Source organism: Coloeus monedula (assembly GCF_965178545.1).
Source record: "Coloeus monedula genome assembly, chromosome: 2".
Classification (NCBI taxonomy): domain Eukaryota; kingdom Metazoa; phylum Chordata; class Aves; order Passeriformes; family Corvidae; genus Coloeus; species Coloeus monedula.
This window is the reverse complement of record NC_138782.1, coordinates 58,511,650-58,525,423: the sequence shown is the minus strand read 5'-3', so window position 1 is coordinate 58,525,423 and position 13,774 is coordinate 58,511,650. Positions and strand designations below refer to the sequence as shown.

At 40.7% G+C, this 13,774-nt stretch overlaps 1 protein-coding gene across 8 annotated transcripts in view; it reads left to right on the top strand.

Annotated features, from left to right (window-relative positions):
- Positions 1-13,774, top strand: part of ARID1B (AT-rich interaction domain 1B) — a 327,188-nt gene that overhangs the window by 91,780 nt on the left and 221,634 nt on the right. For all 8 annotated transcript variants that reach the window (XM_082276898.1, XM_082276895.1, XM_082276894.1 and 5 more), the window contains one exon: positions 8,511-8,621. In XM_082276898.1, coding sequence (XP_082133024.1) covers positions 8,511-8,621 — 111 coding nt within the window. The remainder of the gene's footprint in view (positions 1-8,510; positions 8,622-13,774) is intronic.

Sequence of the window (13,774 nt, the reverse complement as noted above, 5' to 3'; positions counted from 1 at the left end):
AAATAGTTTACTGCTTTTGATTTAAACTTTTGTATTGTTCAGTCCATTGAATTGCTTTTACTTGTGGGTGCTTGCTTTTGGAAGTTACTGTTCTTTTCCCACTCCTTGGACTAAGATACTGTTCCATGTGGTGGGCTGGATTTAACAATTTTTGCACAGATACTCTGTGTCTTCACAGACTGCAGAAAAAGGGAGGATGGTAATGCAGCTAATTTTCAACTTCCAGTAGCCCCAAATGTAACACACTAACACTTCCATAGACTGAAAAACAAAGTTAACCAAAACAGTAGACACCACTTGAAAATACCTTCTTTACCAAGTTTATTACAGACTTTGTTGCATCTGAACTTCACTTCCTTCTCCTATGATTGTACTGTCGATAAAATAGTTGGTAAACCTCCTTTGAATTTTTTGTTTAAGGGACCTCTGTGATGGAGTGTTAGGGAGTAAGTTAGCAGGTGACACTGGACTGTGATACAAAAGTTGTCTGTAATATAATATAGCTTTATATATGAGGGACAGGGGTTAGGAACAAACCTCTCCATAGTGTTTTTTTAAAAATGTAACTCCAGTGATGTTTTGCAGCTCTTCCTCACCAATTTGCAGGTTTTCATGAGCCTTTAGATGAAGTCCTGGCTTTTACCTCGAAGCACAGACACAGACGTGCCCCTAAGAAAACACCAAAGTAATGTTTTCCGGTCTCCAGTGAGGAAGTCTCATCCTTGGGTACTACCTAGCTCGATTAGCCTAGAGGTAGCAGCTGCTCTCGGTGCAGCTTTTCTCTTTATATTCTGTAAGCTGGCTTCAGGCTTTCAGCTCTGCTGTAAGCTGCGGGCAGTGCTCTGACCTCATTTCTGCCAGCGAGCCGTATGCTTGGGAGAGCTTCCTCGGCGGCAGCAGGCAGTCTGGGGCAGGCTGCTGCCCTCTGGGACACAGAGCCCCCCAGCTCCCTGCTTCTGCAGCAGCTGAGTTGAAAGAAATGGCAGGTTTTAAATCCTGCCCCTCTCTCACCTTTTGCTGGGTTTAGCTGTTTCTTTGGGGTGCAGAGCTGTTTCTCAGCCCAGCTTCGCGTCTCGGGTCTGCTGAAGCGATGCATTCCTCCTGGAGTTTTAGGAAGGACTAGTGTGGCAGGGCAGGATGCTGGATGGCACAAAATCTGTAAGTCATCACATTAACATGGTAGTCTGTCCCAAGTGACTATAAAGAATAGGACATGCAAAACCAGCCAGGCCTCTTTTTTAAAAAACTTTTTTTTGGTTTTTTGTTTGTTCTGTTTTGTTTTAAATATAGCTTTGTCAGAGAAAAGATGGCAGGGAGAGGAAGGAGGGGGTGTAGAAAATGAAAGCGTGGTTGGACTGTCGAGCTTTGTAGGGTTTTTAAGGAAAAGTCCAAAAAGCTCTGTAAACATGGGAAAATGCATGGAAATAAAATGCTCATGTTACCTCTCATTTCCAAGTTATATTTCTCAGATTACTTCCATGGACTCTCATCTCTTTATTTACACTGGAACTTTAGATCTCTAGAACAAAATCCTACCTTTTTTGCCTGTAAATGAAGAGCTGACAGCTGTTTATCGGGTTGTGCAGCGTGCAACAGTCACATTTTAATACAAACATCAAACTGGCCTATTTTTCTTGTGGCATGTTACAAGTATGAGAGAGGAAAATGAGAAGAAATGTCTTGTTTCTGATTAAATCCACTATTGATATGCTCTGTGATCCATGGAATGCAATAGTGGTGAAAGAGAAAAGCAAGATAAGGGTTTCTGAGAATGATTTCATCTTGGAGCTCTTCCTGCATCACTTGCTTAATGTGGCTCCTGGAGGCCATATAGAGAAGACACATGTGAAAATGGACTAGAATGTTTAGGAGGAGAGACCCTTCTGTCTTGTTAGTTGGCTCAGGTTTCCTAATATATGTCTAGAAGCTATGTTGTCCAAACAAAAAATCTTCCTGTAAGATGTGGGGAGGTTTTTTTGACCCTGTCTGTGCTTAAAATGTTTTCAGTGTATTCTGCAGGAAAAAGCCTTTGATAGTTAGCTATCTGACTTGCTAATAACTTCCAGAGAATTCTGATGAACTGACCCTCAATAGTATATTTGCTTACCGAAGTTAAGTATCTTTTGCATCAACTGCTGTGTAAAGTGTATTTCTTTTCTTTCCTCTCAGTCTTACGACTTAACTCAGATGTCATTTCATGATAACTGGGATCTTGAAGGGAGAAAATTATGTTACCATTGTAAATTATTTTTTTTTAGTCAGCTTAACAAAGGACATCTAGGAAATAGTAAGTTTTAGAAAGAAACTGCAGATATCTTGGAAGGGACAGTATTAATAGCATTGGAGAAGATGATGAGGTGTCTTAGTGACAATGACTGGTCAGCACTTGAGGCATGCAAACTGGCAGGTTTTCCAAATGTCTCCACATACATGGTAGGATTTTTCCCTGACAAATTAGTTATGATTTCTGGATTAATTTCTCCTCTTGGAAAAGGAAGGGGCCATTTTGCTTTGGCAATTTTCTGAAGTTGTTGACTCCCTTTAGTACCTGTAAAGAAGTTGAAGACTAAAGTTAACTTGGTGAGGCAGAGTATCATCTTTGTTTCTGAGGGCATGTTCCTGCCCCGGCTTGACTGTGGGCAAATGGTAATGACCTGAAAGAGGATCAGTCACTGCTTGCCAGTCCCAGTGAAGCAGCAGTTAGCAAAATAGTGTCAGCTATCTCAGAGGGAGATGCCAGCCTGCTGGTTGCCGTTCTTTGGGACAGCTGCTTTCCTTGTCTCCATTCAAGTTTCCATGGTGGTGGTAGAGGGTTGGCTTGAAATGATTTACGTATTCTGGTTGTGAACAGGGTTTATTCAGTTCATCACGTAAACACAGACTCGCGTGTTTAAGAGGATTACCAGACTGCACTGGTAATCCACCTCCGGTGGTTAGCATGCTCTTCGTTTTGTTGGTGTAATAGGTGCTGGGACCTACAAAGCAATTTTTTTTTCTGCAATCACCTGTTCCTTCTGTGCAGCAAGAGACTTTCTTGCTGGTTTGTGCACAGTGCTCTCCAGCTGCAAGATACCAATTTTCTTCAAGGCTTTTACAAGCTTTTGTTTCATTTTTCCTTCTCCATTTCTGATTCCTAAAATTCAAGACACATATATTACATGTATTTCTTCTTGACCCAAGAGCTTCTACAAGAGTCTGTCTACATCCTGCAGGACTTCTGCAGACCATCTGTCCAGGATTCAAGCAAATGTCTCTGCTCTTTTGTCCTTAGTGGATCGTTCCCCACAGGGCTGCTTGTGTGAGACTCAGTGTTGCGTGTGCCCGTGGGCATAACATTTTTTCTGAGTGCAGCCTTCCCTACAATATACGTCTAACAGGTTGGCTGTCCTTTGTTGTCAGTTTTGTGCTGCCAGAGAATTACAGCTTGGGAGGTGACATGTTAGGTATTAGGGTTGGGCTAGAAGTTGGCTGCTTAGGGATATGTCATCATTCTGGTAAGTAATTTTTGCTTTATTGTAACCTGTTAGTGCAGAAGGTGAAAACAGGGGAGATGTGTTGATACAACTTTATCTACACAAAACGAACAGATGCTTGGTTGAGTGGTAACAAGGCATGTCCTTCTAGCATAGCCCCTAACATATCACTTGGCTTCTTTCTGTTCAGTAATATTCCTTCAGAGATGAGTAAAATAATCTTGTATTGTAGGGCTGTCCACTTCTCTTGGCTGCTCTACTGGGCCCTGACTTCCTTTCTCAAGTGGTCTGAGGCAAAAAAAAAAAAAAAAAAAATTACATTTGCTTTCAGTTTTGCTGTTGTCACACTGCTATAGAATTTGCTGCTCCCACACTTGAAGTCTTCTTAAGATTAACTCACTGAAACAAGAACATGGGCTAAAATAGTTTTTTAATGAGTTTTTTTCAGATTGAATTCTAGCATATTATTTTCAATAAATTATTTTCTTTCTATTTAACCATCATGGTACTTATCTTCCTGGGTGGTCATGTTATCACTCTGAAACTCACTGCAGTAGAAGTGGATGAAGCCTGAATGATATTTCTCACCCAGCCCTCCTTTAAATGTGGTTTTCCCTCAAACATTGATATTTTCACTATGCTTTCATTTTCCATTAAAAATAATTTAAACTATGTAATAATTAGATCTAATCTTCTTCAGCAAAACTTAAAACAAATGTGCATTTCATCTACATGGTTTCAATCATTTTCGGCGCTATATTCATTCAGATTTTCAGAGAAGACATCCATGTGGCCGGGCTTGCTTGTGTTAGGCTAGCTAGAGAATGAAAGCATGACACTAATTACCATTGCATATGAAAAAGGGAAAAAGCTGTCTGGCAGTGGCCTGCTCCAAAGTGGTTGCAGTGTAATTGACTCCTGCAAGTGTGGAGCCAGGCTCATGGCTGGCTGCTGCCAGAGAAGGGAAGTTTCCTTCCTCTCTTGCTCACCCAACCCTTCCCAAGGCCAGCTCTACTCAGTAAAGCATCATAAAGCTGAGGGGGAAGGCGTTGCTTACCTGGCAAGTTTTAAATTGCACCATCTAACAAAGTGGTCTAATACAGACCACTAATACAAGCTAAGGGATGTGTGTCCAGCTGCAAGAATTGTGGGAAGCAGGAACAAGGAGCCTTTGACTTTATTGCAGGTTGGTACATAGGCTCACTCTGTCACTTTAAACCTCTGTGGTAGAGAAATCCCACACCAGAATTAGAGACTTTGAAAGTCTATATGATGAATACAGTAACAGAGAACAAGAGGGATGAAAATACCCCATTTCCTCCCTTACTCCTTAGACTACACAAATCTTGAGCTCCATATACCACAATTTGCAGAAAAAGCTGAAAGTGTACATAAATAGGAGGTGAATAACTAGTCCAGGCTCTGTGGATGATAAGCAATTAGTTGTTGTTATTATTATTAATTCCCAAATATAGTAACTGTTAATGGATCAATTTCCGAACAGCTTACCCAATACATAGGCTTTAGGCTCTGTCTAGTCCTTTTTTTGTCTACCTATTTTAATCATAAATGTGTTTCAAAAAGTCTAAAAGAGTCTAAATCTCAGCTATTTTGAGTATATGTTTATGACTTGCTGATTATTTGTCCTTGTGCTTTTCTAAAATTTGATGGGGGAAACCCTGACTTTAGTTATTTTACAACTTTGTTGACAGTTTGTGCTGTAACAGCTATGATACGATTGGGTTTGTGCCAAGTTGGGAAGTTCTGAGTGGAAACTTGTAGCCTTCTGTTTATAAAAGCCTGGATTTGTGTCTTACACACATGCTCATCTATGGTAGGAAGGATTTTCTGTGATTCATAAAAAATCATAAGCTTTGCTTTGAAATCTGATGTCAATGATGGATGAGATACTGGGAGTCAAAAAAAAACCTTGGGAATCCCAGAAGAAGATTGAGCCCCAGTATCAGTGGGGAATTCCTCAGCCATGACTGTAGCACAACACGTGGTAACATTTTCCTCTTTCCCTTATGTTCCCTCTGTTCAGTCCCCGATAAATCCATTCCTAGATGCTAGGAAGAAAAATGACCTTTCAAAGCTGCAAGAATTGCCAATTCCATGCATTTCCTCCTTGACAGACAATTTACCCTAATACTTCTGTCCTTACTTCTTATTTATCTCTCAAAATCTGTTGTAGCTATTCTGTAATATGCTGTATGTTAGCAAAATTTCCAAATGCAGAACTGAAGAAAGGCAGTAGGGATTTTCTCTGTTCTGTTTTTCAGTGAAAATGATACTAAGCACTACTTTGGTTATGAAGCCAACCTCTTAGTGAAATATGCTATTATTTAATCATTATGTTTAGGATATAAATGGACTGTTTTTATTGGACAATACATATGCATAAACAGATAAAATTATACACACAGTCCCATGCATATTTCATCTGGGAGATTTCCCATGCCTGCAGCTTACTGAGAGCAAACTGATTCTTTACTTCTCAAGAGCTGCTTTCCAAGTTTCTAGTGATCCAAATATCTACATGGCTTTACAGAGAGTGTAAGAAAGAGTTTGTAATCTCAGTCCCATTTGGAGTGCACAGGTGCCTGCATCATTAACAAACCAAATGTCTATGTGTTTCCAAACCTCATCTAGAACTGAGCAAATTGACTGGATTTTTCTACAGAAAGAAAGGAAAGCTCTATGAAAATGATGCATTTAAAAAGACAAAGGGTGTTGTGGGTTTTTACTGTGCTCTTCAGTGTGTGGAAAGACATTTCACACATAGTGTTCAAATACCCAGGTAAAAGTAAATTCCATTCAACCTGCAGTATTTCTCATGAGAAAGCATGCTGTCTCTTCTCTCTCCTGCTCTGGTCTCCCTGCAAATTTCAGTAGGAAGCAAGGTTAAAATCTTGCAAACATGTGGGAAAACCCATGCTTGGTACTTTGTAAGGAAGTAATGGCTCTTGATTTTTCAAAATATAAAACATGTTTTCCTTCCCAGCAAAATCCTGGAGTGTCTGTTTGGAAAAAGGAACAATTGTGTTTCTACAATGACATCTCCTAAATGTTTATCCTTTTTCACCACTCTTGGTATAACTGTGTGGTTTTTGTTGTTGTTGTTTTGACAAGTGGTTTTTATTTGGTGTAATTTTTTAAGAATTAGAAAGAACAGCATTGAACGCTGAATTGGAAGTTGAACTCTGGGGTTGCTGGGTTTATTGCGAATGCCTGTGTAGTGACAGCCCCAGCGTGCGTGAGCGTGGTGTGTGTGTGTGCGTGCGCATTTTTAAATAAAGAGGAAAGCAGAGGTTTGCTCATTTGTTTGCCTATTGTGAAGCTGTCCTGCACCTTTCTACTCCTTTGTACTGGGGTGAAGGCTGCTGAATGGAGGCCTTGTGCCATTTGTTGATTTTAAACCTCACTGTTAATCCACAGGAACCTGCTGGTGTGCGCAGCAGGAGAGCTGTGTGACAAGTGGAAATCTGGGCGGGAGGGAGTGCGGGGGGTCACAGGGGATAATAATCATTCAGCCATCAGCCTTTGTCACCCTTAAGCTTAATTGTTACCCTCTGCTGGTAACCACATTGAAGTGCTGGCCTTTTAAGTGTTTCTTGATTTTACTTGGCACAGGCTTAGGGATAGGATCATTTATTGCTGGGTTTATATTGTATCAGGTTTGCTTGGGTTTGTTTAATTAGCCCCATTGAATTTTCTGCATCCCTTAAAATAATTTGTGAGAGTCCAAATGGGTGGAAAGGGCTGAATGGAAGTGGTACAGTTGTTAACAAATTTCCCTCTGTCAGAAGCGGGGCTAAAACTGGAGACAGAAAGCTTTCCTGCTCTGCCAACCAGCTGCCTTCTGGAGTCTGTGCATGAGCCACAGCTGTGGCTGTGGGCACTGGGCTGCCTGAGCAGCCCTGCACAGGCAGCAGCAAGGTGTTGGTGGGGTAGGGCAGAAGGCAGCTTGCCCTGTCCCTCTGTGCCTTGTGGCTCCCGCCTGCTTTAGGTATGGCACAAAACCGAAAGCCTGAGGGTGGCTGAAGCAAACTGAACTGGTAGCAAACTGGGGAAGGGGAGAGGAGAGTTAAACCATTTAAAAACAAAGAAAAAGGTGAGATATCTTTTCTAGCAGGAACTGGTTCTTCAACTTTCCCTGCCAGTTATACATGCTGAAGTCAGTATTGAGCTTTCTGTTGTTTTCCCTAAAGAAGTTGGTGTAGAAGCTGCTATAGAAGCTAAAATGACACCTGAATTTAAGGCTTTGCAATGGGCAAGTATCTCTGCGTGTGAAGTGAGCTTGTGCTCAGGGGTGGGGGATGGGCTGCAGGGCAGGAGGTTGTTTCATTGCTCCCCTCACCCGGGCATGGTGGGTGTTGTGTTGGGCCATTAACTGCAGCTGCTTGGGCTTGTGTAGGGAGGAAAATCCCCAGGTTACTGGTACAAGCTTTGGATCTACTCTTGATCAAATACATGTGTCCTCTAACCCTTCAGACAGAACGTGCCTCCAGCAGATGCAGCGACTGTGCCGTGTGCTATGACCTGATGGCCAGGGTTTGAAATTTGCGCCAGTAGTACTGATGGTGAATCTAGGGTTGTTACAGGAGTGTGATGACACAGTGTGATTGCAGTCCTCTTTTCAAGTCCAGTCTTCCACCTGGCTCAGTACTTTATCAAAATGCTTGAGAATACATCTTAGAGTAGGATGAATGTTTGTGCTTACTACGTACTCTTTTACAGTAAAACGGGGTTGTTTATTTAAGAAGTTTGGTTTTGTGTGTTTTCCCATGTTCCAGTGGTATGATTCTCTGCTGGTTGTTGGCATGCATCTCAGCTCCCAGGTTTTCTTTACAGACATCACTTGTCATAGTAGTACCTGTGTGGGCTTGATGCTTGTATAAGAAAGGTTTAACTAGCAAAAACTTCTCATCAAAAAAACCATCAGCACTCAGCTTTTGTATTTTCACCCTTCTGTGATGCAGATTTAATTAAAATTACTGAGTCAGGTTAATAATTCTTTTATAACTGTTGTTGCAGGACATGTCTCAGGAAGGCTATGGAACCAGATCTCAACCCCCTATGGCCCCAGGAAAGCCTAACCATGAAGACTTGAATCTAATCCAGCAAGAAAGACCATCGAGCTTACCAGTAAGAAAATAATGTTTGTTTCAATATTTTAAAATGAAAGCGCTTTACATACCACTTTATTGCATCTGGGATGAGCAGATGAGAAATAGTGGAAGAACAAACATTAAACAAGGTTGATGAAAAATTGTTTTTAAAAATAGGGGAACAGATAGCTTGTATATGAGTGGACTTTGCTTAGGCTTGTTCTGGTTCAGAACAGCACTATTTATGCACATGCATGGTCTGTGCTTCTGCACATGTGTATTTGCGTACAGGAAAGTGATAGATTTTTTTTAACTTCAGGAATTCCATACTTGCACAAACCAGTCTCGTGAGGAGGAGGCTTTTTTCTGTGTCATTTTTCAAATGTTTTCAGTAGATTCTGGTTTAGAATACTGTCACCAGGAGTCGTGTGTTCCGAACCCTGATCATCAGTAATGAGTTTGACATGTTAATTCTGCTGCTATGTATTAGTACACAAGTGTAGAAGCAAGAATGACAGCAATACTTGGGCTAGGTTGATTTTTTGGTTAGGATATTATTTTGGACTAATATTTGTCAGCTTTTCTGAGCTCTGTGCATTCTGCTGTGGGGGAAAAAGCACAAATTGCATTTTTGAAGGTCTTGTAATGGACAAAGTACTTGGCCTTGTCTTTGTGTGCCCCTTGTGGTTTGGAGATTTTCTTGTTTGTTGGTATAAACCAGCATGAATTTAAACCAACTAGAATATGTTCAGTTTAAATGATGGAAACTTCATAAACTATGTGACCTCTGGCTTGGAATAATGTATCAGAAACATGTAGGATATTTCCTGCAGTTCACTGGGTATGTATTCATTTGCAGTCGGCAGAGGGATCTCTCTGAAAGTTTACTGTATCAAGATATTGCATGTATTTGTGAAATCTGGTGGTGTGTTGTATATATTACCTCTGGCACATGGCACAATTGTAAATCCCTAAAAATAGGGCAATAAACATCTTCACGGAATTTTAAAATTATGTCTTTGGCACCTAGGAGAGTATATGTGCTACAAATTCTTTACATGACATTTGAGACATGCAAGTCTCAGGAGAAGCTATGGAAACTGGTATGAGAAAAGATATCCATTTGCTTTGAACCTAGTATTAATTTGACAGTTTTTCAGGAACCCTTTTTTAAACAGACTAATTTGTCTGAACAGTTCTCAAAAATGGATGCTGGCAGTTACCTTAAAAATAGTAGCCCCTGCGGACATTTAACTGTTTTGGCAACAACTACCTAGTTTAAAAAGCAGAGATACTACAAAAGACTTTTTATCTCCCAGTTTTTTGTGAACACTGTTTATTAGGGTTGAGAGAAGTAAAGTTATTTATCAGCTAATGTTCTGCTAATTTGCCTGTGTTTTTTCTTAAACAGTTGTCCTACTTTTAATCCATGCTCTGTCCTATCTCCAGCATCATGATCTTTAAGCAGAGTATTGGGTATTATCTGTGTCCCTGAGTGTTTGGTATATTTAGTAGCTCATAATTATTCTAGGTATGAGCAAACTGGTCGTATTAACAGTGAATGTTAACCATTTTGGCCACAGAGCTTAAACTCTAAGTTGGTCCCAAATGCTGTTACTGAGACACCTAATTACTGAAAAGCTTTGATGCATAACCTGAGAGCACTTCATATACTCAAAAACACTGCTGTTTTCATATAGAGGATACTGTAATTCTGTTTTCTGGTGTTGGCGTGAGAGGTTTTTTTGTTTTGTTTCTCAAATTGAAAAACAACTGCAATTCTTTGTATGTAGCAACAAGGGGTTTTTTGATGATGCATACATTAAAAGCTTTAATATGTCTATTTAGGGTAATGGTTTAACATGGTGGTTTTCCCCTGAAGCAGGAGAGTTCTGTATTCTGTTTTAGACTGCTTATGAAAACCCTTGATCACTGTTCCTTGCTCAGTATTCCTAGTTCGCTTCATTTTGGTATACTAAATATGGCTTCTTAAGCTTGTTTTCAGGGTAATGTGGTTCTTCAGGGTAGTAGTCAGTAAGTTGTCTCTGTACAGTGAAGCTTGAAATTATAGCAGTGGTGTTAGGCTTTTAATAAAATTTAGTTATGTCTTGTTTCATGGTATTCTGGTATTTATACAATTTGCCCGTTATCTTTTTATTTCTTAAGGGCATTGTGTAAAATCACAGCAGCTATACAGCAAGCTTATACAAGTGTCGAAAAACAACAAAAGAGATGTAATACTAAATGGTGAATGGTTTTCTCTGATGTGGCTTTGAGAAAAGAATTTCCCTTTGATGGATTCGAAGAGGAGCTGGCCACTTTCTGCAGCACTGAATGCTGGCTTGTGTCACCCTTTGGGGGAGTTTTTTCAGCAGGTTTGTGTCACAGTAAGCACAGCTAAACAGCTCAATAGTTGTTCCGTTTCCTTCACACATTGTATATAAAAGTCCTGGCATGAATGTTCCCATAAAGTTCAAAGCAGACAAATTTGTAATGTGGGTTGGTAACAAATGGCTACAAACAAAATATGGCTTTATTAGCTACTTCTAATGGCCTGTCAGATTCTATACAATGCTTGCTTTCCTTCTCCTAACTGCTCTGATATCTGGAGGGTTTGACCTGTGGGTCTCTGACCATGTGGAGTCACTGAGAGCCCAACTGAAAAGTTGTACAGAATAGTGCTCCAAGCACTTTTGTTGGGGTCACAATTAGAAGGAAATCTCAAGCCTTTGAGAAAACATGGGAGTTAGGTACTCTGTGAAGGAAAGGAAGTCATAAACAGAAACTGTTCCTTATTAGAGTGGAGGAATAAAGGGGGAGAGGCCTGAATGAAATTGTCTGGAGAACAGCTACTACAGAACATATTTATCAAGACTTAAGGGATAATAGCAAAATACACATTTTTGCTATTGTGAGAAAGCTGGAGCAGACTTACAGGAAAAGGCTTCCACAGGATCTGCAGATTCGTTGTTGCAGTAAAGGAGCTTGTGTCAGCAGTAGGCTCTGTGTGTGTATGAAGACTAATCCTTTATTTTGTCTTTAGTAAGTGCATTTGTAAATGTTCATGTTGGATTGTGTTGATAGAATGAGGAGCAGAAAACATTAATTAAATGATTTTTAGTTGCCATGAGTATTAAAGTAATTTCAGATAGGTGCTGCTGGTTTTGCTGTTACTTTGTTTTAATAAGGCCCTTTTTTGCCCAGTGTCAGGTGTGCTTGTTTGAGCTATGAGGCCAAAGGGCCCACGGTTGCCAAGCTTTTGAAAGAGGTTTCTGCTAAGGCTTTGTTGTTGCAACCTACAGGTAAAGCTCTGTGGCATCTTGAGCTGTTGTAAGCCAGGGCAGCTGCAGTCCTGCTGTGTGCCCCACTGCATGTTGTCTGTGCCATCCCGTCTCCTCCACTGTTGCTCCTGGGACTGGCCAGTGGATTTGACCTGGGGAACTGAACCGGATAAAAAATATCTCTCTCTGTTTCTGGGTTAGTTTGTGACTGAATCACTGGGTAACTGCGTGGGCATCAGTGGCACCTAGGAAGAGGAGATAGGAAACAGTAGCTGTGATGGGAAAGGGGACAGACAGTGGGGACCACAGCAGCTTTGATTTTAGCCACATCCTAATGGACCATATGATCTTGCTGGAAGGGTTTAAGATGCTGTCATCCTGTCAGCTGAGACATGGTGGCACAGCAGATTACAGTGTTCACAGTCAGGCCCTGCAGCAGTCACAGAACCACAGACAGAAGACAGTTCACTTCTTTTTGTAAGGTGAGTTTTCTGCCGGTTGCCATCCCTACACTGTTTAATGTAAGCCCATGAGTGCAAGTGCAGAGGCATGAGCATGCGTGGGTGGAGGCTGTGGACAAGGTGGGGTTGTGGTGGTCCTCACCTCCATCTGTGTAAACTGTAGGGAAGTTGTGGCTTTAGTGTTATAACTTAGGTTTATCTTGTGCTTTCTGGAGGTCATGCAGTGATGAAAAGGGAAGATTGTATCTGGGATTGAGGGGATCACTATTCTGCTAGGTTGTTCAGAATTCAGAGTTTATGGATTCATTCTGTGACATCAGTTACTCACTGGGTCTTTTCACTGAGGCAGAGCAATTCCTATGCAAAACAAAATAGTAGCCAGCAGTGGAGGTAGAATGCCACTTGTATCTTGCACAGTGCTGTGACCTGACAAGGCTGGTTGTGATTCTACACATCTACAGTTGTATGATCTTCAGAGCTCAAAATAATACATACTGTTGCTTGAACAGATAAACTTTTTTAAGATGTCAGTTGTCTTGTTTCATTATGCTTGGTACTGAGGAAAACAGCACATCAGCAATCCCTTCCTGATTTTATTAACTGCTTCACAGTTCTGTTCTACCTCATTTTAATGAGCCTCTGAAAGATGTTTAGCATGCTGGACAGTTTTTCTTCTGGTTGACACACCTTTTTTGTTGTAGAAGGCAGCTACTAAATTAGATTTCAGGGGACCTCTGTTGGGAATTAGTAGTGAACTAAATCCAAAACTAGACATACTTGGCTCATTGAACAGCATCATTTCAGATAGATCTCAATAGGTGTAGGCTCTGAGGAAAATACATGGGATGGTTTGGGAATCCACATTCTCTGTCCCACTTCTAGAATATGAAGTAGCTTGGAAAGTCATCTCAAGCAACAGCACGTCCTGAACAAATGCCTTTAATGGTTGAAGTCTTAATAGACCAGGAAAACACTTCCCAGCATTACTTGAGCATCTGTGATTAAGAGCTGGAGGTAACTCTTCTTTTCTCAGAGATTAAACTACTGGGACAAGGCACTCTGGTGACATTTATATACAGCTTAGTCCAGTAAGCCCTAATCATGATCAGGGTTGTGGGCACTACCATAATGTAAATATTAATTACCACTGTAGCCCTTCTTGTAAGAACAAACCAGTATTAAAGGAAACATAGAGCAGTGACCCTCTTTTTTTGTAGTCTTTGTTGAACTCTTTGCAGGTAAGCAAATTACAAAGTTTGATCTAACTGCTATTTTAAAAATACAGAGTATTGGTTATGATTTGAGAAAGAAGATGGAACAAATTCTAGAAATGGATTCTTTCTAATTCTTGAGAGGCAAATGCTGTTGTCAGCTGATAGATGTCCGTAGTACATGATAGCAAATCTGTCCTGAATTTGTTCATGTCTCTGCCTGAAAATATCTGTTTG